Raw genomic sequence first — 26,590 nt, forward strand, 5'->3', positions numbered from 1 at the left:
ATATATATATATATATATATATATATATAGTGTTGCGGATTTGCGCCCGCCGGCGTGCTGACGGCCACGTAACTCGAATCGCGGCACGTCGCCCACCGGACGGACAATCCAGTCGTGACCCTCTCGGACTAACGCCGGGAACCAGTCACGGGTGGACCTTTCGGTCTCACCGCGATCGAGCCAACCAGCCCCCGCGTGGGATAGGGTTGCTCGCCAAATTCGACCTACCTAAGTACCCACGCGGAGGGTAGACCGGGCGATCGCACCTCGCCGCAGGTCGACTTCGGACACGGGCCACTTAAGCGACCCGTTCCGTACTATCAGAATAACCGAGCGGTGTTATCGTCGACCTCGACGGTTCGATTAATTATCGGGCGTATTCAGCCCACTACCAACCCTTTACGTGAAGCAAGATGAGGATTCAATGGGAGAAATGACGAAGCGAAGCGGGAAACAGTTCAACACAAAAGCACATTTATTCGCGGCACACGGGAAGCACACATATACAATTCCACCAAATGCACACAGAAAAAACACAATTCCATTTACACAAAAAGCAAATATAAAAGAGAAAACACCATGCAGAGCTAATACCGACTACCGAGCACACGGCAACACTTATACAATTCTACCTCACAGACGGCGCCGACAACACATACCCAAAACCAAGGAAAAGAAATACCCTCAAGGATGAGGCGGGCCTGAGGCCGAGACCGGGTCGCGCCTACCCGTCTGGTGATGAGACGCGGAGCGGCGATGGCGCCCCAACTCCGCGGACCTCGCGGACAGTGTCTGGCAGGGGGTGGGAAAGGGGCCCCCTTGGTCGCACTATCTCAGCGCGGGGGGAAACAGGAGGGGGTTGCTGATGCTCGGGGTATAGAGGATCTTTATTATCCCTGGTGTGCGTCTCCACCTCGGCCAGGTCGCGCTGTCGGCCTCCCTCGGGTGCAGCTTCCTGCACGACGCGAGCACCCCCTCGTCTGGTGTCACCGCCTTTCCACAGCTCCGTCCCCTCCGTTCCGCACACGACGAGCAGCTCCACCGCCCGCGAAGTCTTGACCCTCTGCTTCCGACTCTCCTACTCTCCGCCTCTCCGCCTCGGGACTCTCCGACTCTGGACTCTTCTTTGGACTCTCCCCTTCTCGACTCTACTACTCACTTCTTCTTCTTGACTCTCCGACCGACTCTGGACTCCCCTGACTGACGAACACGGTCCTTTTATCCCCCCGTAGCTTCGCCTTTGACCCCCTCCCTTTGACCTTTCACCTCGCTCCCCATTGGCCCGAGAAAAAGTGGGCGTGAAGGCTTTTTGATCCACAAATTTGCATATATCGATCGTCCTGGAGGCGGGGCCAAATCGTCCCTCGCTCACCGATTGGACGGCAAAAAGTGGGCGTGTGTCGTTTTTGATCCGTTTTTGAAGCACAAAATCCGTGATTTTGTACACGCTGTTCGACGCGCGCCCTGCACGAGTCCAACACCGGTACCCACAGCGGGGCAAGAACGGTGGCGATGCTACGGTTGCGAGGTGTGACGTGAAGGTCGTGGCGGTTGTGGTGAAGCGGCGTTGTGGTTGGTGGTTGATGTTGTGATTGTGGTGGTAATCATGGTGGTTGGTCCAAATTAAAGATAGTAAAAGAAAAACGGCTATCCTGAAGAGTCGCAGCACGTATAAATGACATGTATTCCCACGAGACAACGGGTTTGGGCCTAACTACACATGCACTTACCGAGATACCTCACCTAAGGGACCTGAATGGTGGTTTGCGAATTTGGTAACCACAACACTACCCCCTCCCCTTTTTACAGACTCGTCCCGAGTCGTCAAATTTTCGTGTACCATCATGTGTAGTTTTCCCCTAGTACATTTTACCTACGGATCCCTGAGTGCGACATTCATGGTATTCGTGTCCCCAAAATAAATAACCTGAGGGCTGCGTAACTATCTAAACAAACTCACTCACACGGACGACTTAAATAAAATTGCCGGCGCTAGACAGACATGCCGGGGGCGCACTCATATGTACAGTACATCTTAACCTTAACTTACAAATTTTACACTAAACCATGGCCCAGGATCATTGAACTCTGCAAAAGAAAAGCAGTTAGCAGGGAGCCAGGCTGCCCGCATGCAGTCTCTGGCTCAAACAATGCAGGTGACAGGGAACGTGGCTGGCTGCTCACACGCAGTCCAAGGCCTTCCCTTTTGAACTGAACGCAGTGAACCACAACGGTGCATGGGCGGCACAAACGTAGTCTCCGTGCCAGCTCAAGCGGCACACGCAATGAGCACAACGAATGGATGCATGAACACAAACACGGTGCACGGGCCGCCACTGCAGGCCCGTGTTGTAGCTGCCAACAGGGCAGTTCTCGCAGCTCGCAAACTGTTGCCTTGATCCTGGCGCACATGGAAATGAACAGGGGGGGGGGGCAAAGCAAAAATTGAACGGGGCTGGTGAACATGGGCAGTGGGCATGGCATGGCAAAGGTGAGCAGGCAAACACAGCCCGCAGAAGAAGGCCGCTGCAGGCAAACATAGCGGGCAGATGAACTGGCCGGCACAGGCCTTGAAGAAAAACAGCCAGCAGATGAACTGGCTGGCACAGGCCTTGAAGCAAACACGGCCAGCCGATGGCACAGGCCTTGCAGCAAAACAACAGCTGCCGATGAAGTTGGCCGGCCTCCGCCTTGAAGCAAAACACGGCCAGCCGATGAAGTTGGCCAGCTCTTGCCGTTCAGTGGAGGTTGGTGGAGGGAGTGCGGTGGTGCTGGCCACTTGGAAGGCGGGTTCGGACCTACCTACCTGTCTCCCTCCCAACCTACCGCCTTTGCCTGTCACTGTACATACCCACTCCCTTAATTTGTCAAACCCCAATTTAGCCCCAACTTATTTTTTTGTTGTTTTTATTTTTACTTCTATGTTTACTTCCCCTCTATAAATCGTCCCCTAACCCCCTTTATCGTCCTTGTTCGGCTAACCTATTCTGTCACCTAGCCTACTCCCAACCCCTACGTTCCCTTCCCGGAGGGGAATAAGGGAGAGCTAACGTCCTGTGTCGAGGCCCAACGAAGCCTCAGAATGGCCTCCCCAGAGTTCGGCGATCTATAACCAAAGTGGGTCCAGCGGCCCACAACGACAGCGAGGGGATGGATGGTGCGGAGGGGTACATCTCCTAATCTACCCTAACCATTTAACTGTTAAACTACCCCGGGGCTTTCAACAAGCGCCTCTTGCTTAAACTATTGGTTCTATAAACCCAGATTCCCGTCGCCTGTGTTGGTGTCCTTACAATTTCGGGCCTCGCCCCCCAATTTTCTCTCCGTGCCCTCACACGGTCTCCTGGCTGGGACACGTGGCTCCCTTTGGCAGGCACGACCCTCTGCCGAATCTCCCACTATGGCACCCCCGGGCACTACACTGCCTCCGAGCCTACCAGCTCCCTAACACCGGGGAGTGCCCCCCATGGCACCTCCCCTGAAACGCACACGTGGCAGGCCGGCCTCCCGGGCCCCTTTCCGAGGGTCACCCGTGCCCACAACACTGCCCACGCGGCTAATGGCGCCCCGGGCCCCCGCACCAAGCAGGCGCACCCGTGCCCACTACTCTATCCCGGCCCCCATGGGCCCATGGCCTACCGCGGCCGACTAGCCTGGTGCCCGGGGTACCCACTCAGCGATACTCACCTTTCGCAGCCACGCTCCCAAGCCCGTCAACAGGGCTCCTGCACCCCTCCAAATGGGTCTCGAGCCTACTTTCCCACCAACAACAAAACGACCTCCATTTTTCAATTTGACTAACCCAGCTAACTCACTCTACACTGACCCCGGGGTCCCTTGGGCGGGAGTCACTCCTCCCCCCAATCACTCATCGCACCATGCATTCCCCATTCACTCCACACACACAGACCCGCTGGCCTCACTCACTCACCATGTACTCACCTCTCAACTCTTCAACACACTCACCACTGAACTCTGCCATCCTTCTAACTACATCCCCGAACTAACTCGTGCTCCCTCGTCGTCCCTTAAACTACTGCACGTTCCTTTTAACACTACGTAGCTAAACTACGTCCCCTCTACACATCCACAAGTCTGTCACTGTCTCCAAATCAATCATTTTATTTCCCAACCTAAATCTCGCTACAATCCCTCTAACTAATCCATTCCACGGACTCCATGAGGACTTACCCCTGCCCCATGAAGTCGGTCTAGCTAAGCTAACCCTTCCCCCTAACTAGTTTCCATCCTGTGCCCAGGGGTCAAGGGGGTCTTCCACCCTTTGCCCAGGAATCCTGTGCACCCGAAAGTGAGGCTTGTTTTTTTTTTTTTTTTTTTCATGCGCAGCACCTGCGCGGCAACTCAGAGCTCGCGCACTTTACACCTGCCCGTGACGTCATGCAGCTGCACGTGTTCCTCGTCCCTCCTTGGACGGTGCCATCCGGCAGAGATACCCCTCCTGCCGGATTCCAACCCCACGTGCAGCCATGACGTCACCGTGCGCAGAAAAAAAACAAGCCCCACGTCTCGAGGGGTTCCCCACGCGAACACATGTTCTTTGCCCGTTGGAGCTTAACACACACGATCGCGTGGAGAACCCGTCCGGTCCAAATCCATTTACCTGCCTAAACTTTGTCCGTCCGCGGGATCGGCAAATCCACCGCGTGCGTTTCCGGACCGGGACTTCACTCTCGCAAGCGAGCACGTGGTGGTCTCGTGCGTTGCACAGCACGAACCGCGTGCTCACTGCTGGGTGAACCCGGCACGGTCCGCGAAACAACTACAGCCGCTACTCGGCTTCCTTTCCTGTCATGTCGCCGTCGTCGCCTCCATTCAACCCACGCACACCTGCGTGTTACGACGCACACAGTCCACTCCATCACATTCACACCGGGAGACGCGGCTGCGTGCTCCGCATGCCAACCGACATCTCCCTCTCATACCGCTCTCTCACACACACGGTCTCCCTCGCACACAGCGACCTTGCACACGGCCGTTCACTCACGCATGCGGGGGCACTCACCCGCGGTGCCTCATCCACACACCGTGCCCCACTCATACACGCGGGGGCACTCAACCGCGGTGCCTCATCCACACTGGCCGTTTCATCCACACACACGGCCTCACTCACACACGGTGCCTCATCCACACACGGCGCCTCACCCACACACGCGGGGGCACTAACCCGCGGTGCCTCACTCATACAGGCCGTTTCACTCACACCCACGGCCTCTTCCACACACGGTGCCTCATCCACACACGGCGTGCTGGGAAGCACGTACTCCGGCACCATCGCCACCACACCACTCACACACGGGGTCGCTTCCACACACGGGGACGCACTCACACCTTGCACCACACACACAGGGACAACCACACTGGGGATTCGAGTCCCCACAAGGGTCTCCGGGGCCTCTATACCCCCCAAGCTCTCCGTGCACCTGTCCACAGCACCCGTCCCCTCAACCTCGCAAAGCACGACCAAACTCACCTGGTCGTGACTCGCCTCAAGGGGGCACACTCCCTCCCCTCGTTCCTGGAGGAGGCCATCCAGGTGCTCGCACTGGGTCTCTACCCAGTCCGCCAGCTCACCCCCATTGTCCTCCACTACCTCTGTGTGTGTGTGTGCGTCACTTACCCCGTCTTCCTCGTGTAGTCTTTTCTCTATTTTTTCTATCTCCCGTGTCTCTGCCAACTCTTCACCCTTTACCTCCCTTGTCTCAACTATTATTTCCTTTGTCACGGCCTTCATGCCCGCCTGCAGGCATCGGCCCATGTTCTGCGTCTCACCCCGGAACTTTTTCATTTCTTCCTTCATGTTTGCTTCCATTCCGTTTATTTGCTTGTTCATTTCGTTTTTCATTTCATTTGTATTTGTATCCATCTTTTCGTTCATTCCTTTCATTTCGTTTTTCATATTCGCATCCATTTTTTCGATCATTTGTTTGTTCATGCCTTTCATTTCGTTTATATTTGCATCCATTTTTTCGATCATTTTCGCATTCATCTTGGTGTTCATTGCCGCCAGCATGGCGCATAGCTGGGCCATGTTGGATGCACTCAGCTGAGCCGTTTCGGCAAGGGTTGGGGAAGGGTCTTGGTGGAGGGGGGGGGGAGGTGTCATACACCGCGGCCGCTGCCGCACCCACCTCGGGCCCTGGGTTCAGTTGGGCGAGTCCGTGTTCCTGCACAATCAACATTTCCTGCTCGGGGATTCCATCCTGGACCATGGATTCTACACATTCTACATCCATTTCTAATACCCCCGGCTCCCGCTCGCCTTGAGACGCCATCTTGCTTCTCGTGAAGGGTTAATTTAACTCGCTCGTAATTTGGAGGGAATCGGGGGTCGCTTCTCACCCCTGGACCGATTCCCGTGAATTTAGCCGGAGACAGGAGAGCCCGTTTTCCTGTTCTCCGATACCAGTGCCGCGAGGAGGGCGATGAGTTTATATCGCACGACCTGACACCAGTGTTGCGGATTTGCGCCCGCCGGCGTGCTGACGGCCACGTAACTCGAATCGCGGCACGTCGCCCACCGGACGGACAATCCAGTCGTGACCCTCTCGGACTAACGCCGGGAACCAGTCACGGGTGGACCTTTCGGTCTCACCGCGATCGAGCCAACCAGCCCCCGCGTGGGATAGGGTTGCTCGCCAAATTCGACCTACCTAAGTACCCATGCGGAGGGTAGACCGGGCGATCGCACCTCGCCGCAGGTCGACTTCGGACACGGGCCACTTAAGCGACCCGTTCCGTACTATCAGAATAACCGAGCGGTGTTATCGTCGACCTCGACGGTTCGATTAATTATCGGGCGTATTCAGCCCACTACCAACCCTTTACGTGAAGCAAGATGAGGATTCAATGGGAGAAATGACGAAGCGAAGCGGGAAACAGTTCAACACAAAAGCACATTTATTCGCGGCACACGGGAAGCACACATATACAATTCCACCAAATGCACACAGAAAAAACACAATTCCATTTACACAAAGAGCAAATATAAAAGCGAAAACACCATGCAGAGCTAATACCGACTACCGAGCACACGGCAACACTTATACAATTCTACCTCACAGACGGCGCCGACAACACATACCCAAAACCAAGGAAAAGAAATACCCTCAAGGATGAGGCGGGCCTGAGGCCGAGACCGGGTCGCGCCTACCCGTCTGGTGATGAGACGCGGAGCGGCGATGGCGCCCCAACTCCGCGGACCTCGCGGACAGTGTCTGGCAGGGGGTGGGAAAGGGGCCCCCTTGGTCGCACTATCTCAGCGTGGGGGGAAACAGGAGGGGGTTGCTGATGCTCGGGGTATAGAGGATCTTTATTATCCCTGGTGTGCGTCTCCACCTCGGCCAGGTCGCGCTGTCGGCCTCCCTCGGGTGCAGCTTCCTGCACGACGCGAGCACCCCCTCGTCTGGTGTCGCCGCCTTTCCACAGCTCCGTCCCCTCCGTTCCGCACACGACGAGCAGCTCCACCGCCCGCGAAGTCTTGACCCTCTGCTTCCGACTCTCCTACTCTCCGCCTCGGGACTCTCCGACTCTGGACTCTTCTTTGGACTCTTCTTTGGACTCTCCCCTTCTCGACTCTACTACTCACTTCTTCTTCTTGACTCTCCGACCGACTCTGGACTCCCCTGACTGACGAACACGGTCCTTTTATCCCCCCGTAGCTTCGCCTTTGACCCCCTCCCTTTGACCTTTCACCTCGCTCCCCATTGGCCCGAGAAAAAGTGGGCGTGAAGGCTTTTTGATCCACAAATTTGCATATATCGATCGTCCTGGAGGCGGGGCCAAATCGTCCCTCGCTCACCGATTGGACGGCAAAAAGTGGGCGTGTGTCGTTTTTGAAGCACAAAATCCGTGATTTTGTACACGCTGTTCGACGCGCGCCCTGCACGAGTCCAACACCGGTACCCACAGCGGGGCAAGAACGGTGGCGATGCTACGGTTGCGAGGTGTGACGTGAAGGTCGTGGCGGTTGTGGTGAAGCGGCGTTGTGGTTGGTGGTTGATGTTGTGATTGTGGTGGTAATCATGGCGGTTGGTCCAAATTAAAGATAGTAAAAGAAAAACGGCTATCCTGAAGAGTCGCAGCACGTATAAATGACATGTATTCCCACTAGACAACGGGTTTGGGCCTAACTACACATGCACTTACCGAGATACCTCACCTCAGGGACCTGAATGGTGGTTTGCGAATTTGGTAACCACAACAATATAATCATGAGGAATGTAGAACAATTTTTTTGTAAATTGCTGTATATTTTTTAAAGTGAAAGAAAATAAAAGGTACAAAGGAAGTGTGGTCTTACTCACAGTACAGTTCCTGTGGCTTTTCGTTTTACAACAAAGCCAAAGGGTGTTCGGCTCAGTTCGACAGTATAGAGGAGTCTTGGAGAGACGGTGCTTGGTGGGGGCAAGTCGAATGGAACCTCAAATCGTGCATGCTCTGAATCATTAATCTGTCACATACACATCATCTGAAGGCTCAACTGGCTAAATAATATCAGGACCAAGTATTACAAAAAAAAAAGAAAACAGTGTATCCTTACTTGCCAAAATTGTTCCATTATCTAATCACTTCCTTTTCAAAGACGTGTGATTAGATAAGAGATCCCCTCCTGTTAAATCCAAGTGATTTTCTTGCAAAGTCCAACAACTCACCCTCAGACGCAGGCGCCCATCATTCTCATACGCAGCAGTGAAGAGTGGGTGCACAACATCGTCTGGAAAGCCTGAACGCGCACATATTGCAAGCCGTGACGATATACCCTGTGGTCCAACTTTTGGAGTCTCAGCCTCATAGTGCACAGCCCCAGGTGGGAAGAAGCACCAAGGAACACCAATCCCAACATGTTGACCCGGTACAGGAACAAAGCAGCAGTTCCGAGCTTCACATCGGTCTCTGGTAATCCCGGAGCTAAAGTCGGGGAAGCAATCAAAGCGATGCGTTTTGGGAATGGAGTCGCAGGAATCATGGTCTGCAGGTTAGACATTAAAAAGTATATTTAAAACATTGTATCCCATGGGCATATATTTTATCATTATTAAAAACAACTAGTTCGTGCCAGTAAAAAAAAATAATAATAATAATAATATTAATAAATAAATAAACCACACAGGCAGTTTCTTCGCTCTCACGTGCCCGTACGTGTGTGACCCGGAAGTTCGATATTATTCGCAGTTACGATTATTCGCAATTTATTTTTAATACCCAATTATTCAATTAGCGCCAACGTATTTTACCTTTTCGCAATGTCGTGGCAAGGAAAAACAAAAAGAGAAGAGAAGAGAGAGAAAAAAAATTACTTCCTGGTTCAGAGCATACCAGCACTCTGATGTTCCCGAAATTTATACACCTTCTAATATGAAAAGATCATAACTTGGGCCATTCTGTTTATCTATAAATGCGCACAAGAAATCGAGAAATTATTAGAATACACGAAGTCATCACTCTCTGGAAGCCCGTACGTTGTAACCCGTAATGGGGAACGTGGCTGTGCTTCCCTTCCCCATCGGCCACGCCCACGCAACGTGTCTTCCCATTGGTTTGGTTAAAAAAATGGCCATAACTTGGGAAGCACTTGTCCGATTAATATCAAACCTAGAAAAGGCACAACCTCAGGTCCCCAGCAATATACCTGGAAAGTTTCAATTAGATCGGACCAGAGGTTGTCGAGAAACAGCGGTCACTCACACACACACACACACACACACACACACACACACACACACACACACACACACACACACACACACACACACACACACACACACACACACACACACACACACACACACACACACACACACTGCTGGAATTATAGATAGATGTTCTGAAGATGGTAAATGTTTTGAGAGCAAGTAAAAATGTATTATCTGATTTTACATTAATATTTAGAGGAAATGTTAATTTAAAATTAAATTAAATTAAAAAACTGCCGTGCTGTCCCCTCTATGAGCAGCTCCACCCAATTTGACATCAGATAACAAATGGATTGGACACCTTAACCTAGCTCATGTCTAAATCAGAGAAATGCAAATTACTCATGGGCAGTATTAATGACATCTTACCCAAGAAACACATATTTAATATGGGGTAGAATTTCTAGAAGATGTGTGAACATGCATGGCATCAAAGGTCAAAATATAACAATCACCCCCTTTTCCATAAACATAACTACATAAACTAAAAGGGCACTCGGTGGAGCGCATACCTCCACCACGTAATGTCTGATCCACGACAACATATATCGGGTCCAATACATTTTTGAAATATCATGCTGTACAGTACTATATCGTTTTTGGCCCGATCTCTCAATGGTGAAGATTCACTTTAAAAATTAAATACTTCTTGTATCCAGATCTTCACCAAAATCAAATAAATTCTTCCAGTTATCAAAAATCGAATCAAAATCGAAGACTAGTTATCCCATTAATGCATGCCCAGCACAAGTGTGGGGATTCCATGTAAAAAAAAAAAAAAACAACAAAAAAAACAGGTCACATGGTAAAGTTTTTGGCGGAGATAATCGTAAACCCTCTCCTCCACATGCATCTAAACACCCCCGAACCCTCCCTCCTTAAATCATCCCCTTGTAATTTAGCTACATGCTTTTCTTTATTCTGAAATTAACTGCCAACAACTGGCTGCACGAGCCAGGCAAATTTCCCCACGAGGATGGCAAATTCACACCCCCGACTGTGTGCTGAAGGAAAGACTGCCAAAACCACCAATAACAGCCTGAAACCACGAGCAATGGTGGGCATGTCGTGGGCTCGAGAAGCCCATGAGAGAATCAAATCAGCACCTAACATCCTCGAGTCTTGCTGCAAGTACGCCGATTTGACAATCCCCAACGTACAACTTGGTGTGCAATGTACGTCCATGTAGAAGTTCTGCAGGGGTCTGATGAGTTGTTGCATGTCTTGTAGCTCGATACGTTTGCAAGAAGTCAGCTACGAATGATTTACAGGGCTTCCCTTCAAGATTTGCCGAATCTAAACAGTCCTTAAACACTCTGTTGAAGTGCTCTATCTCCCTGTTGGCTTGGGGGTAATAGATAGAACTACGGCAGTGTTTGACGTTTCCTTCCTGCAGGAATGTTTCAAACTCAGTTGAAACAAACTGAGATCGATTGTCAGAGTTAAGTTCCCATGGATTTCCTTCACGACAATGCTGTAGTCAGGAACTTGATAACTGTAGCAGATATTACATGGGAGGTAAAGGCTACTTGTAGCCATTTGCTGAAGTAATCAATTAAGGTAATGGCATGGTGACAGTCCATTTGGCCGTTAGCAAGTGGTTCCACTACATCAATGGCAAGCTCTTTCCAAGCAGCATTGGGAAGCGGAACTGGTTGCAAAAGGTGGAACCCGAGTGATGGCTTTTTATCATGCATTTGGCAAGCAACACACGACTTGATGGCAACTTCCACTTGGGAGTCCATCCCTGGCCACCAGTGGAGGTCACACAGCCTTTGTTTAGTCATTACAATACCTTGATGCGTATCATGGGCAAGCTGGATTCACTTGGGTTGAAGTTCTGTCGGCACTATGACATGGTGAGTGCCCTGAATCAAGTAATCCTCCTGCACAGACAGTTCATTCCGAATGCGAAAGTAGGGACGTACATTTGGATCAATGCCCTTCGCATTGCAAGGCCATCCTCTGGAGACATAGCCTCGCACCTTCTGTAGAATAGGGCATCTATTGCAAGTTTCCTTGAATTGTTCCACAGGTACAGCAGCGTAGTAACAGGACACTAAAGCCACCATTTCTACATCCGGTTTGTGGTAAAGCTCTGTCGTGGGGAGTGGTAACTGCGATAAAGTCTGCAGTCACATTTTGATGGCCAGGTTTGTACACAATTTTGTAGTTAAATGACAGTAAGTGTGTAGACCAGCGTGCAATTCTCATTCCAGCTCAACCAAGACCTTTCGAAGACAGTGGTCAGTGGACTGTGGTCTGTATGCAGATAAATTTCTGACCCCACAGGTAAATACAGCATTTCTCAGTTGCCTCGACACAGGCGAGTGCTTCCTTCTCTACTGTAGAGTACTTGTGTTCGCATTGTGTGAGCGTTCATGAGGCAAATGCTACTGTTTCCTCTGTGAAGTCCTCATGAAGTTGAGTGAGCACTGCTCCAAGTCCATAATCAGACGAGTCTGTGGTCACAATGGTGGTTAGAGTCGGGTCAAACAAAGCAAGGACAGGGCTGTTAGGAATCAATTTTTTTACCCTTTCAAATTGAGTGTGCGCAGCCTCAGTCCAGGAGAAGTCAGCATCCTTGCGCAGTAAGGTACGAAGTGGCTCCACGACTGTCGCATAATTTGGAATGAATTTGGAGTACCAAGAAGTCAAACCCAGAAAAGAACGCAGGGCAGATGCATCTTTTGGGGGTGGTGCTTTACTGCCACCACATGTTCGGTTTTTGGGCTCATGCCCTTTTCTGAGATCACGTAACCCAGAAAAGAAAGTTCAGCCTTCCTGAAATGACATTTGTCACAATGCAGTTTTAAGCCTGCTTGACAAATACGATTCAAAACAACTTGAAGAGGTTCCTCATGTTTCTCAGGAGATGAAGCACACACAATTATGTCATCTCGGTAACACCAGATGCCTTCCTGGCCAGCTAAGAACTGTGACATCATTCGCTCTTATGCACAGGGAACAGAAGCAAGACCACAAGGAACACGGCAAAAACGGAAAAGTCCCTCGTGTGTTATGAAAGCTGTAAGTCTCTGCTTTCCTCATGCAAGGGCACTTGATCGTATGCACTCAAAATAGAGAGAACATTCTCGCTCCCCGAAATTCTGCGAATACCTCCTCAATATGTGGGAGTGGATGACAGTCTATTAGGATCGCCTTATTGGGTTCACGAAGATCCACACACAGTCATATACCTCCTGTTTTCTTATGCGTAACAAAAGGTGAAACCCATTCGGAAGAGTCAATTCTCTCAATGATACCTGCTTCTTCAAGCGGTCACACTTCTTGCGAGACAGCATCTCAGACAGCAAAAGGTAAACGGCGAAGCTTCTGCTGGATTGGCACCACATTGGGCCTCATCTTCACTCTGTGTAGTCATCCTTTTGCACAGCTTAGAATTCCAGTGACATTCGGATTAGAAGTCTGCCAAGCTGATGTTTGATGCACAGAAAGAACAAATCCATGAACAATGTTCAATCCGAGAGCAGTGAAGTGGTCCATGCCGAGTATAGGTGTTCCAGAAGGCACAATGAAGAAATCAGCAGGCACAGAAACATGGTTGCGTCGAACCTGTACTTGAAGACAACCATCTACAGTGATCAGTTTTTTTTAGGTAAGTCACCAAGTGTAATTTTGGTTATGTCACTAGTCCCTGAATGAATGCATGATGAACTGACATCATCAGGTTGTGTATGTGTGTGTAGCAGAATTGAGTCTTTACTTCATGCAACGTAAAGGCGGTACTTTGGTATTTTCCGTGAAGTTCATATACTGTAGGAGGAAGGGTAATGGGGGGGGGGGGAAATCCAACAATGGACGTACCACTTAATCGTTGGTCATGTTGCATAATCATTGCATCCCATCCGGATATCGGGATGGAAAGGGTTAAGAAACGAATCAGAAGATCGAAATAGCACCTCAATCCAACTATACAATTAGACAATACATCGAAAAAAAAAATTATATATAATAAATTTAATTTGTGGACTAACAATGGAATCCAATATTTATTCATAACGTTCGGTTTTAAGGAATTTTTAATTTGTGAAGAGATATGTTCACAAACATTATTCTTTATAAACAGCTGTGTGTGACGGGTGGGAAAAAAAATTGGCTTGGTAATTTAGAAAACACGTTAATACAACAAAAAGCTCAGAAATTGGGTGACGGAGCACGAACCAATCGCTCAGACGGAGCACGAACCACTCGCTCAGGGTGACGTGGCGGGGCAAAAGCGTCCGCAGAGAGTGAACAGTTCACTCACAATGATGTAGCGCAGTACCACGATCGACAATGAGCACTCAACAAGTGACTTGAGAACTCATTCAAGCACTGCAATTAAATGGTTGATAAGGAACGGTCGGCCAGGCTGTCGCTGCATATCATGTAGGATCACTTTAACTTTAAAGCCCGTCTTCACTAAGCATGCAGCAGTTGATGAAATAAAATGAATTCATTCAAAAAATGACTTCATCCACAAAAGATTTGCTGCTTAATGCAGAACAACCTTGGAAATATCACAAAGTTCAATCACCCATTAAATAAACATTGCCAAAAATCCGCCATTTTGCCTGCTCGCCTGGGCACATGTCGCGTGGTACATCGGTTCGGTGTCCACGCAAACATAACTTTTTTGTGAAATGTCTGTTTTTTACCAGATTTGCTTTGATTACCAATGGAGCACCTCGCGAAACCTCCGAAAATATTGACACAGATCTGGCAGATGTTGAGGATAGACAGTCTCTCTGGGGGGGGCAGAGCATGAGGTCCAGCAGTGAATACATTAAATCATGCAGCTCAATGAAACTAGTTAATTTTGGCGTGTTCCTAAATTTTTGGTTCACTCAATATAATTCTCCAAACAGTTGAAAAAGATGAGTTTAATGCTTTGGAAATGTCACATTTTCTTGTGTATGAATGACGGAGGGAACATATACCTATTTACTTTAAGCAATCAAGGCTATCAGCTTAGTTATGACTCATTATTTCTTTAAATGATCAGATATCACAACAGATTGACAATTTAGTCCGGATGATATCCGATCCTAAAAAGCGAAATATTTCGATGATAAACTTTAATTAGCCCATGAGAGTAGATCATGGAAAATAGTCTCATGTCATGCAAGAATTGTCTCCTAGCTCCTAATTTGAAAAGTTATAGTACTTACAAAAGTGATGTATACAGCGATTCATAGCTATGATGAACAGGCATTCGATACGAGTGAGGAAAGTGAAAAATAAACTTTATCATTAAGAAATCGTTGTGGCTTGTTCCAAGTCAAGGTATAGTTGAGCACGCCAAAAAACATGGCGGCTTCAGACCGCAGCAAGGTTACCCAGGAAACGCTTTCAGACACCAGAGAACGAGGTCCCAAGGATCGCTTGATGGACACAATTAAATAAGGTCGTTAATTATATCTTCAAAAGGGGTGTTTTAATTAACCCAAACACCCAATGTTCACTATTGCACTTCCTTGGAGTTTTCTTTGTATGCATGCAAAGTTTCAGGCTGCTTGGTTTTATGGCTATGGAGGTATTGAGGAAGCACACACACTGCATTACAACCCAGCGCTTTGCTTATGGAAATATTAAGGGGAGGGGGGGATAAAAAGAGGGAGAGAAGAGGGAGGGATGTGAGGGGTGGAGCAGGGACGTGGGGAAAGAGGACGGGTAGCTGCGAGAGAGGGGACTTAGGAACGGGGGGGGTGTGGAGAGCAACGCCTCACTAAATGCGCTAAACACTCTGGGAAGGGGGAGTGGGAACGAGGAGGATGGGAGAGCGAGAGGAGGTGGGGGGGAAGTGAGGTGGGGATTTGGGTTTGGGAGGAGGTAAGCATGAGGGGAGGGGTTCTCGAATTGCGTTTGGTAGTGGGACTTGTGGAGAAAAGGGGGGGGGTGGGACAGGAACAGTACAGGATTGTACAAAATGGGGAACGTTCAGACAGCACGCAAAGACCGCCGGAGATGTCAACGTGGGGTGGAGATGGGAAGGCAGCGTGAATGGGAAGGGAAGGGAAGGCAGCGTGAATGGGAAGGGAAGGGAAGGCAGCGTGAATGGGAAGGGAAGGGAAGGCAGCGTGAATGGGAAGGGAAGGGAAGGCAGCGTGAATGGGAAGGGAAGGCAGCGTGAATGGGAAGGGAAGGCAGCGTGAATGGGAAGGGAAGGCAGCGTGAATGGGAAGGGAAGGCAGCGTGAATGGGATGGGAAGGCAGCGTGAATGGGATGGGAAGGCAGCGTGAATGGGATGGGAAGGCAGCGTGAATGGGATGGGAAGGCAGCGTGAATGGGATGGGAAGGCAGCGTGAATGGGATGGGAAGGCAGCGTGAATGGGATGGGAAGGCAGCGTGAATGGGATGGGAAGGCAGTGTGAATGGGAAGGCAAGGGAAGGCAGCATGAATGGGAAGGGAAGGAAAGGCAGCGTGATGGGAAGGGAAGGCAGCGTGATGGGAAGGGAAGGCAGCATGATGGGAAGGGAAGGCAGCATGATGGGAAGGGAAGGGAAGGCAGCATGATGGGAAGGGAAGGGAAGGCAGCATGATGGGAAGGGAAGGGAGTGTGATGAGAAGGGAAGTAAGGGAAGGTAAGTAAGGGAAGGCAGCGTGATGGCAAGAGAATGCAAGGCAGCATTATGGAAAGGGAAGTGAGGGGTGATAAACCACGCCCAAACAGCAACATTTTCTTTTCAACTGCCAGGTTTTATGTAAAACCATTCAGGAGCATTTAAAAACCCACGTTATCTACCTGACAAAGGCCTGCATGCATGCTCTCACATGCAGCGACCTTCGCACCCTTCCGGTTGACTCACTAAAATATGATTCCTATGGGGAAACAGTTTTAAATTCAACACTAAACCATCAGTCCTTAACAGTCCCCTTAATTGGGGGGAAGGGGGGAAGCAGGTGGAGCGGTGGAAGGGAGAGGGAGGGATGGGATAGGGGTGAGAGAGGCAAAGGGTTGAGAAAGAGGGAGGGGCGGGGGGGGGTCCGGCAGATGTGACACCCAGTTTAACGTTCATCCGGATAACGGCACACACATTGATGAATCACCCTGCCTGTGGAACACCTGTATGACAGTTTATAGCTGGATCAGGATTCCATCCCAGGCTAGACAGCTTAAAGCGAGCGTGCATACCTCTCGGCTATCCTGCAGTAATATGGCGATTCACAACCAAAAACATTTTTTTCACTCATTGTGATCATCTAATTTATTTTGCCTTCGCAACTACAGTATCGAACTGCGGTTTCGCCAACAAAGCTTGAAGAGCGCGTGTGTGCCAAGTGGCTTCACCAAGCACTCCAAGAAACGTTTGAAGAAAAACCTTTAAAAACTAAATGTTGAATTTTGTATATATAAATATATTTATGTATGCCAAAGTGACGGGTCATACAATGAAAAAGAGATCATACAAAAAGGGAAAACTTGGTGTAAAATAAAATTGCACATTTTCAGCGAGCCAGCCAACAGCCGATGCACCACAGAACAACGCAGGGCCTAAGGCGGACGAGTGTCCCGTGAACTTTGTTCAAATCAAGCGATATACAGAATGTGACGGTGCAAATATTGTAGCATGCTAAACAAGTAGCTTAAGCACTCCAATGAAACGGCTGACAAGGAATGGCAGGCTTGACAAGCAATTAGCGATCGCTGATCCGTCATATTAAACACCTCCCGGAGACGTCCGAAATAGCAAGCTATGTCCGAATTGGACAAATGAACACTGTTTTAGCAGTCGGAACTGCTGCAAAGTTCAATTCTGGAGCTTAAATTTTTCAATTCTGCTTAGTTTGAGAGATTCTAGAGGGTATGGCATGTGCAGAAATGAAATAAAGCCACAAATGCTGGTGTCTCCAGGTATTTATAAGCAATGCAATGGATCCAGCGAGTCGGAAGTGTGATGATCAGGCATTTGCTGATATGAGTAAGGAAAGTGGAAAAAAAAAAAAGAGAAAAAAAGAAGAAAACTATCATTAAGAAATTGTTGCGGTCCGTTCCAAGTCGAGGCATTATTGAGCAAGCTCGAGTCCCTTTATAGAGAGAGTAGCAACAACTAACGATTTGACGCCATTTTGAGTCCATTCAGTGCGGTGCGTGTGCGGAGCCGCCGTATGGCACTAGTGCATTGAACCGTGTATTCCATAATGTTCTCTATGTATGAGAGATGGGAATGGTCTTTTCCATGTTGATAATAATGAACAAATTATGTGAAGATGACAAAATAGAAGATTAATGACAACTCAGAGCCATATGATAAAGAAGAAATTCACAGAGCTGGTTGTGATTCAACAGTCACAGACATTTAGAATCTGACAAAGAAGGAATGAACTAGACAAGTACACCTGCTGCTTATTTCAGCCTCATTTTAATTCCAGGGAGGCGAGAGCGAGACTCGAACTCTCACCTCCCTGCTTATACATGTACATGTACAATACAATGTTGAGTTATCTTTGTATTTCTGCAGTTGTTTGACCATGTTTATTGTGTGTGGGTATATATTTGTGTTTGTTTAATTTTCATATTTAAATTATTAATCTAAACTTTGCTGCATGTTGCCGATCATATATTAATCCCACCAAAAATAGATTAGCCCACCCCACCCGACCCTCTCTTTCTCTCTCTTTCTCTCTCTTTCTCTCTCTCTCTTTCTCTCTCTTTCTCTCTCTCACAGTGGACAGAAAGTTTTGAAATAATGTTAATAACATAAACCGAAGGTAAAAGCCAGTCCCAACCATTCTACACTCAGAAGTTAGATGGGCTCCCTTCTATGCTTCTATGGGGTGTTCACCTGTTTAGTATCCTGATATCTGGCAGTCTACACCCACACCAATAGATTTTAAATCTTTGGTATAACCTACTCTTAAAAGCTAGGGTTAGGGTTTAGGGTTAGATTTAGGGTCAGGTTTAGGGTTAGGGTTAGGGTCAGAATTAGGGTGAGTGTTGATCCTAACCCTGCCTTTGAAGAGTGGGCCGTGTTAGCCCGTGGGCTGAGTTAGCCCGGATCCGTTCTCCGTTCATTTGTCTTTGTTTTGACTTTAGTTTGACTTTGAAGACATGATCTAGACCCTATATTAATTGATCTAGCTCAAAGACTCCAACTCAAACTTAATTTTAAATAAAGATGCCTTCCCCTTCAAGTGCTAATTAATCCACGAGCAATGGATAACAAGCCTGGAAAGCCAAAGCAAAGGCCAGTCTCACTCGCAGCACACAACTATACGCATATGGGACCATTACCACCATCACACTGACCTGGCAGAGAACCGACGAAGAAGTTGCTTTCCATCCAACACGACTGACTCTGTTCTCCCAGATTTTCCGTCTTTTAGCATCTGATGGAAATCTCTACATCTTGAATCCCTTCTCTGTTCTATTTGTGCACCCAAAGGCACAACAACCTGTCATTTTGTCGTAAAATCGATGTAAAACACGAATGAGAATGCTGCGTACAACGGGAATGTTAAAACGCTGACCGATATGCGTCCGATCCTGTCCGTGATGGACTCAAAATGGCTCCACACAATCACGTGACTAGATTTTTCCAGACCCTATATGTCGCTACTCTCTCTATAAAGGGACTCGAGAGCAAGCCCCCCCCCAAAAAATGGTGAATTAAGACCCCAGAGGAAGAGGGAGGCATATGATAAAGCTAATTATCTTCAAAAGGGGTGTTTTAATTTATCCAAACACCAAATTTTCACTCATGCTCTCCTTTGGAGCTCCTTTGGTATGCATGCAACGGTTCAGGCTGCTAGGTTTTATGGTTTTGGAGGTATGGACACACACACACACACACACACACACACACACACACACACACACACACACACACACACACACACACACACACACACACACACACACACACACACACACACACACACACACACACACACACACACACACACACACACACACACAGTCCTTCAGTGTTTTTTGGAACACATCTCAAGCATAGAGGATTTGTCATAATATCGATACCATCCACTGGATAGTTGCCTGACAACAAACCTTTCATTAAATTAAAAAAAAAAAATTATTATTATTTATTTAAAATAAGGATGAAATCATGATTGTGACCATCTAAGCTTGATCAACACACAAGGCACCGGTAATAAAAGTTTTTTTTAACGAGGCAACCTGTTATCAATCGAATTTAAACCACAAATGCTATTTTAAAGCAAACAGCAATCAGTACTCGATAGGAATTGTGGGTCAATAGTGATACTTGCCTGACAACGAAGTGAGCTGTGCATCTTGCAATGGCACAGGAAAAGGGTTTAGACTTCCATAAAGATCAAACAATGCTTCAGACAAGAACATCTTGGCAAGGTTGAAAACAAGTAGTGCCATTAAGAGGAAGGCGATGAGTACCAATGAGCTTCGGCACAAGTCTCTTGGACGCGCCCGTAATTTTGAGCGTGATGGCATCGTGCAGGGCAGCAAACGCTCTTCATCATCGGAGAAGGGGCTGATTTTCATTGTTAACTATGGAGAAAAAAAAAGGCCGAAGGGAGAGGTAAAAACAGTACTTTACTACAATGACCAAGGGTGATGCATAAATCTAAATATTACTAGAACGGCACTCAGTGGAGTGCATATCTCCACCAGGATGAACAGTTTACGTCTTGTATCCCACTAAAAGGTGTTTACGTCTTGTATCCCACTAAAAGGTGAATCTGCTTCCAGACTTTAACCAAAACCTAATCGGCTTGTTCTTGTCACCTACCCAAGTCATCCACCAAGTTTCGTCCAAATCCTTCCACAACATTTTGAAGTATCATGCTATATATATCGTTTTTGACCCCATCTCTCAATCGTAAAGAATCACTTGCAAAATTTTTTTTAAAATTCTCATAATCGAGATACATATCAGGATCTTCACCAAAATCAAATCAATTCATCCAAGCCACCCACCCAACCTGTCCACAACTTTTTGAGATATCCTGCTGAGAGAGAGAGAGAGAGAGAGAGAGAGAGAGAGAGAGAGAGAGAGAGAGAGAGAGAGAGAGAGAGAGAGAGAGAGAGAGAGAGAGAGAGAGAGAGAGAGAGAGAGAGAGAGAGAGAGAGAGAGAGAGAGAGAGAGAGAGAGAGAGAGAGAGAGAGAGAGAGAGAGAGAGAGAGAGAGAGAGAGAGAGAGAGAGAGAGAGAGAGAGAGAGAGAGAGAGAGAGAGAGAGAGAGAGAGAGAGAGAGAGAGAGAGAGAGAGAGAGAGAGAGAGAGAGAGAGAGAGAGAGAGAGAGAGAGAGAGAGAGAGAGAGAGAGAGAGAGAGAGAGAGAGAGAGAGAGAGAGAGAGAGAGAGAGAGAGAGAGAGAGAGACAGAGAGAGAGAGAGAGAGAGAGAGAGAGAGAGAGAGAGAGAGAGAGAGAGAGAGAGAACAGACAAATAGGCTGGAAACATAACCTCCGTCCACCTTTGATGGCCGCGGTAACGTAAAAGAAGAAGAAGAAAAAAAAAACTGATAACTTGTGATACGAGGAGGGTGCAAAAGATTTTACAATTCGCATACTTATACACCATGCCTATTGCTGCTGCAAATTCATATGTACTTAAAATCCCTGTCAAATTTCATGTCCCATCTGTGGATGACTCATGCTCTTAGTTCTTTTCAGATTCATTGAATGATAGACTTTAAGCTTGAGCAATGTGCAGTGATCAAATGCTTGGACATAGTAGTCAAAATGTCAGATGACCTCCCACAAATTGCAACAAAAGCAAACTCAACAGGTTTTGATTCCTGGATATGTCATCAGTGACAGAAAAAAAGTCCGAAGGGATCCTCTGGGGGAAAAAGTCCTGAAATCATGGAAATCCAATATGGCCGCCACCCGGCTTCGGGGAAAATGAGAATATTGTAAAGATTGATATTTTAATATGTAAATATATGTTTTTCTGCATTCTAATTGTTTCTAGTTATGGTCAGTATATTGATATACAAGAATAATTATAAAAAAGTGAAATGTATTGAGGGTAAAATAAAAAAAATTATAGCTTTTTTGTCCAAAAATGTCAATTTTTGGTCCCCAAAAAAATAAGAAATGTTGAAGACACAAGATAAAATCAAGTCTACGGCAGTACAATATAATTATGTAAATCATTGAAACATGACAAAATTCACAATTCCACTCGGGGCAATCACATCTGCCTGACGAAGGTTTCGAAATGAATATGAAAATGAAAATTCGCATTAAACTCAGAAACTACAACCATTATAAACTTACTATACATGTTGAGAAAAATCAAGCGTATTAAAGTTAGAACTCGACAATGTCGTCATCATCCTCATCATTGTCACATGGAGTTTTTGTGCAGCCAGAGCCCCTGCAGTTTCCACAAGCTGGAGTGCACTCAATGTTGTGCTTCTTGCATGTGCATCTCATGGTGCTACATTCAGCCTGGCAGTTGCACCTAATGACACGTAATATCTTTTCAGGAGCTGGAGCTATTGATATCTGAAGTGGCACAAAACCCTCATCACACTTCTGCCAACCCTAGTCTGTCAGAAGAAGTTCATCTGCACATCCCTTCCATTCTTGGACTTGCAGATACACGCGCAGGCTGTGATACTTTGCTGCTTCTGATGTTGGTGGTAACGTCTGTGGTTGCACGTGAGAGGAGCTCCAAGCCACCTTGTCCCAGTACTGCTGATACTGGTACTGGGACAAGCCACCCACCTAAGAAGTGGCACCTAAGACCGCGAGGCGATCACCTGTGAGCTGATCGTGTGTCCTTCCAGTCACGAGATTGTCTTGCCTTGGTCATGTCCTTCTTCTGCTCACCAGTAGATGAGGTGTCCAGGGTGTCAGTTGACTTTCCGTTGTAGATTATCACCAATGTTTTTTTCTCCTGCATCTGCCACATCACATATGGAAGCTGGATATGTATCAAAAACCTTGGCCTGCTCACAGAATGTGTTGTTTGCTTTGAACTTTGAGGGAAGCTCCCTTTCCAATCCCATGAAGACGAGATGTCGTGTGGCACCCAAGAACTGCATGTAGAAAGAGTATGTGCTTGCATATGTCTGTACCAATCATTTTCTTTGTAGCCTTGATGTTCCAAATGCGAGGCTTCTTCGTGTTCTTCTTTGGCTCGGGACAAAAGAAGAGGTCATGGGATTCTAAGCTTGCATGGTAGCATAGGACGATGAGGTGGTCTGTGTCATCACCAACTAGCACAGTGTTGGTGACAGTAGCAGACTGCACGGCCTTCAGTACAATCAGGAGATCAGCATCCCCTGAGGCATGGTGTGTCTCACAGTTCTTCTTCTGAAGCTCTTCACTCAACTTAAAAAAGAATCGCTGTTTATTCTGCCTATTGGCAAGAAACTGTTCCTTCTTCATTGTGAGACAGATGCATGTCAGCTGTAAATGTCACAGTCATGCCAGCATTCCCTTTAGACCGTCTCTGGTGTGTCATATCCTTCGTGTTGGTACTCTCATAACTATCAAACACGACTATGGCATCTCTGTACTTCTTCGTTACATAATCAGTGTACTGGTGGCATATGCCTCTGTATGTAGATCCACGAGACCATGGAATACGTTGAACAAGTGCCCCGCCATCCAAAACATACTGTTGCCCATCATTGGGGATATCGGCTGGGACATCGGATTCAAGAAGATTCCAGATGGCATTAGCAAAGACTGGCTTGTGTGCTTCTCGGAGCTGAAGAGAGGAATCAAAGAGGGCTGGTGGATAGCTGCACAGTTCATATTTGAAGGCAGACTCCAGTTCTTCTGCTGTCTGTGTAACAGTGATCAGTCTCTGGAAGAGGAGTTGTGGGTCAACCTGGACTTGCTCTCCATCAATCTTGACAGATGACTTCATGCCGAGGGTGACAACTTGGTCTTTCCTCTTACATGTGTACTCGGCAGGTGTTTTCCCATCCATAGATTTCAATATTTTGGCTTCTACAGCATGTGCTGTATCGACGTTAACGGTGGGGTGTGCATGAACTCCAGTGGCAATGTTCCTCAGACATGGATCACTACTGAACTGATTCCGTTCCTGTAAATACTGAAGAGCTGATAGTGTGTCCTTCCAGTCACAAGATTGTCTTGCCTTGGTCATGTCCTTCTTCTGCTCTCCAGTGTTGTAGTTCACACCTGTGAGCTCCTGCATTGCCTGGTGTATTTCTGCACAGGTAGGCATTGATAGTAGCCATACCAGCCGTTGTTGCTCTGTCATTCCTCGCCCTCGTGTGAGCCCCCCCCCCCCCCCCCGCTGGTCTTCAAACTTCTCATCAGAACTTGTTCGATGATCAGGTCAGATGAAAGACCTGCCCACAGGCAATCACTTCGTCGAACCACATGGAACCCCTCATCAAAACGTTGTTGGACATTGGGATGTTGAGTTTTGAGGTTGGACATCTGCTGCAGATACACCCTCGCAGAATTGGCATACAGGTTGTGGCCCGAGGCTGCCAGGTAAGGCAACATTTCCTGGATGGCCTGTGGATGTAGTGCCCAGTTCCCAGTGCGCGATGCCCGGATGTATTTGCGTAGAATGTCGAGCATGTCCATATACTGAACCCAGAGCGCTGAAGTTCGAGAAGATATCTTTGCAGACTCGGCATGCTTCTGAAGGTGGTCTTTGATTTGTTTCAAGACATCAGACTTGCATACTTCTTCCACAGACAGGGGTTGGCAAAAGTGTGACGAGGGTTTTGTGCCACTTCAGACATTAATAGCTCCAGCTCCTGAAAAGATGTTACGTGTCATTAAGTGCAACTGCCAGACTGAATGTAGCACCATGAGATGCACATGCAAGAAGCACAACATTGAGTGCACTCCAGCTTGTGGAAACTGCAGGGGCTCTGGCTGCACAAAAACTCCATGTGACAATGATGAGGATGATGACGACATTGTCGAGTTCTAACTTTAATACGCTTGATTTTTCTCAACATGTATATAAGTTTATAATGGTTGTAGTTTCTGAGTTTAATGCGAATTTTCATTTTCATTTCGAAACCTTCGTCAGGCAGATGTGATTGCCCCGAGTGGAATTGTGAATGTTGTCATGTTTCAATGATTTACATAATTATATTGTATTGCCATAGACTTGATTTCATCTTGTGTCTTCAACGTTTCTTTTTTTTTTTTCCAGGAGCCAAAATCAGTATCAGGTAAATTTTTTTTTTTTTTCAGGACAAAAAAACTGACATTTTTGGACAAAAAAAGCTACAATTTTTTATTCTACCCTCAATACATTTCACTTTTTTTATAATTGTTCTTGTATATAAATATACTGACCATAACTAGAAACAATTAGAATACAGAAAAACATATTTACATATTAAAATATCAATCTTTACAATTTGCTCATTTTCCCCGAAGCCAGGTGGCGGCCATATTGGATTTCCATGATTTCAGGACTTCCCCCCCCCCCCCCCCGGAGGATCCCTGAGGACTTTTTTTCCGTCACTGAGGACATATCCAGGAATCAAAATCTGTTGAGTTTGCTATTGTTGCAATTTGTGGGAGGTTGACCAAATATTTCTGCTAAAATGCCTGTACTAACAAGGATGGATGCACTGCAAAGCAATTCCATGGATACATGGCTGCGGCGTTAAGAGGATGCCTCTCATTATATAATAACACAATGGCCAAAGGAGTTTGCACATGGCAGAGAAACGATTCAAGGACGACCCCAGGTTGAGCTGGAGTAACATCTCTGCAGTAGAAGGTATGATGGTGCCTGATCCCTGAATCAAGGTTCTAAAAGTTTGGCATTTTGATTAGAAGCAAGGAAACCATTATCCATGAACAGCTTCACATGTAGAAGGTTTCTGTTAGATGGGTGACTCAAAACCCTACATCGCAACGATGGAGTCCAGTAAGGAGTTACTCAAACTCTTCAACGTTGATCCAGCAGTCTGTCACGGCTAGTTACTGTTGACGAGACATGGGTTCACCACTAGGACCGCGAGTCGAAGACAGAGTCATCGTAGTGAAAACACCGGGCATCTCCAATCACGAAGAAGTTCCGCACCCAGTCCTCAGCCGGCAAGATCACGGACAGCAGGTTCTGGGGTTGGCAAGGGGTGCTGCTGATATGGTAGTTTTGCTGCAATTAGTCTGACTATTGGTACACACAAGGAACTTTGGCCCATCATGCCTGCACTGCACCAACCCCAGCATCTATCACGCATCCCACACGAGCTACCTACAAGTGCTGCCAATATCCCCATATACAATGCATCAAGGTACCTATCCGATTCCTATTTAAACCTACCCACAACCTCCACAGGGAGACTATTGGTCCTCTTTGCATCAATGAAGACACTCTTCAAAGTTCAAACGAAAGCCCCCTGCGTTAAAACTCTCCTCTCATCCTTTTACCTTCAAGCTATGGTCCCTGATCCTATCAATGTCTGCTCTGCTGGAAGAAGAAAGAAGAAAAAAAGAAAAAAGAAAAAATAATAATAAACTCCACTACTGTGACCTGGTAGACACTAATCATCATCCTTACTTACTGGACAGCTGCGTGAAGCACTCTACACAAAACTAGAAGGGCACTCAGTCGATAGCATACCTCTGCCACATAATACCTGATCCATGACAACATAATCATTCCCAGTACATTTTTGAAACATGATGCCATACAGCACGATATCATTTTTGGCCCTATCTCTCAATGGTGAAGAATCACTTTAAAAAAATTAAATAATTCTCGTATTCAGATCCAGATCTTCAGCAAAATCGAATCAGTTCTTCCTCATCATACACCTAACATGCCCACCAAGTTTCGGCCGAATCAGTCTCCAACTTTTTTGAGAATATCCGGCACACAAACAGACAGACAGACAGAAAGGGGGTGAGAGAACATAACCAACCTCACCCTCAGTGGCGGACATAATAAGGAACCGAGAGGGC

The 26,590-nt window shown here is 47.3% G+C and overlaps 2 protein-coding genes across 5 annotated transcripts in view; both read right to left on the reverse strand.

Annotated features, from left to right (window-relative positions):
• Positions 1 to 26,590, reverse strand: part of LOC147034671 (lysosomal alpha-glucosidase-like) — a 191,777-nt gene that overhangs the window by 164,647 nt on the left and 540 nt on the right. For all 4 annotated transcript variants that reach the window (XM_085887024.1, XM_085887020.1, XM_085887010.1 and 1 more), the window contains exons 2-4: positions 19,949 to 20,204; positions 8,673 to 8,989; positions 8,325 to 8,470 (exon numbers count right to left, since the gene is read on the reverse strand). In XM_085887024.1, the coding sequence (XP_085743150.1) occupies positions 8,325 to 8,470; positions 8,673 to 8,989; positions 19,949 to 20,198 (713 nt within the window). In that variant the 5' untranslated portion in view covers positions 20,199 to 20,204. The remainder of the gene's footprint in view (positions 1 to 8,324; positions 8,471 to 8,672; positions 8,990 to 19,948; positions 20,205 to 26,590) is intronic.
• The window catches only part of LOC147034672 (uncharacterized), a 90,424-nt gene continuing 63,878 nt past the window's right edge, over positions 45 to 26,590 (reverse strand). The window contains exon 2 of the mRNA XM_085887033.1: positions 45 to 7,571. Within this exon, the coding sequence (XP_085743159.1) occupies positions 4,886 to 6,124 (1,239 nt within the window). The 5' untranslated portion in view covers positions 6,125 to 7,571 and the 3' untranslated portion in view covers positions 45 to 4,885. The remainder of the gene's footprint in view (positions 7,572 to 26,590) is intronic.

The sequence above is a fragment of the Eptatretus burgeri genome, chromosome 1 (assembly GCF_056783735.1).
Source record: "Eptatretus burgeri isolate ZD-2024b chromosome 1, Ebu_testis_v1, whole genome shotgun sequence".
In the NCBI taxonomy this organism is placed as follows: Eukaryota; Metazoa; Chordata; class Myxini; order Myxiniformes; family Myxinidae; genus Eptatretus; species Eptatretus burgeri.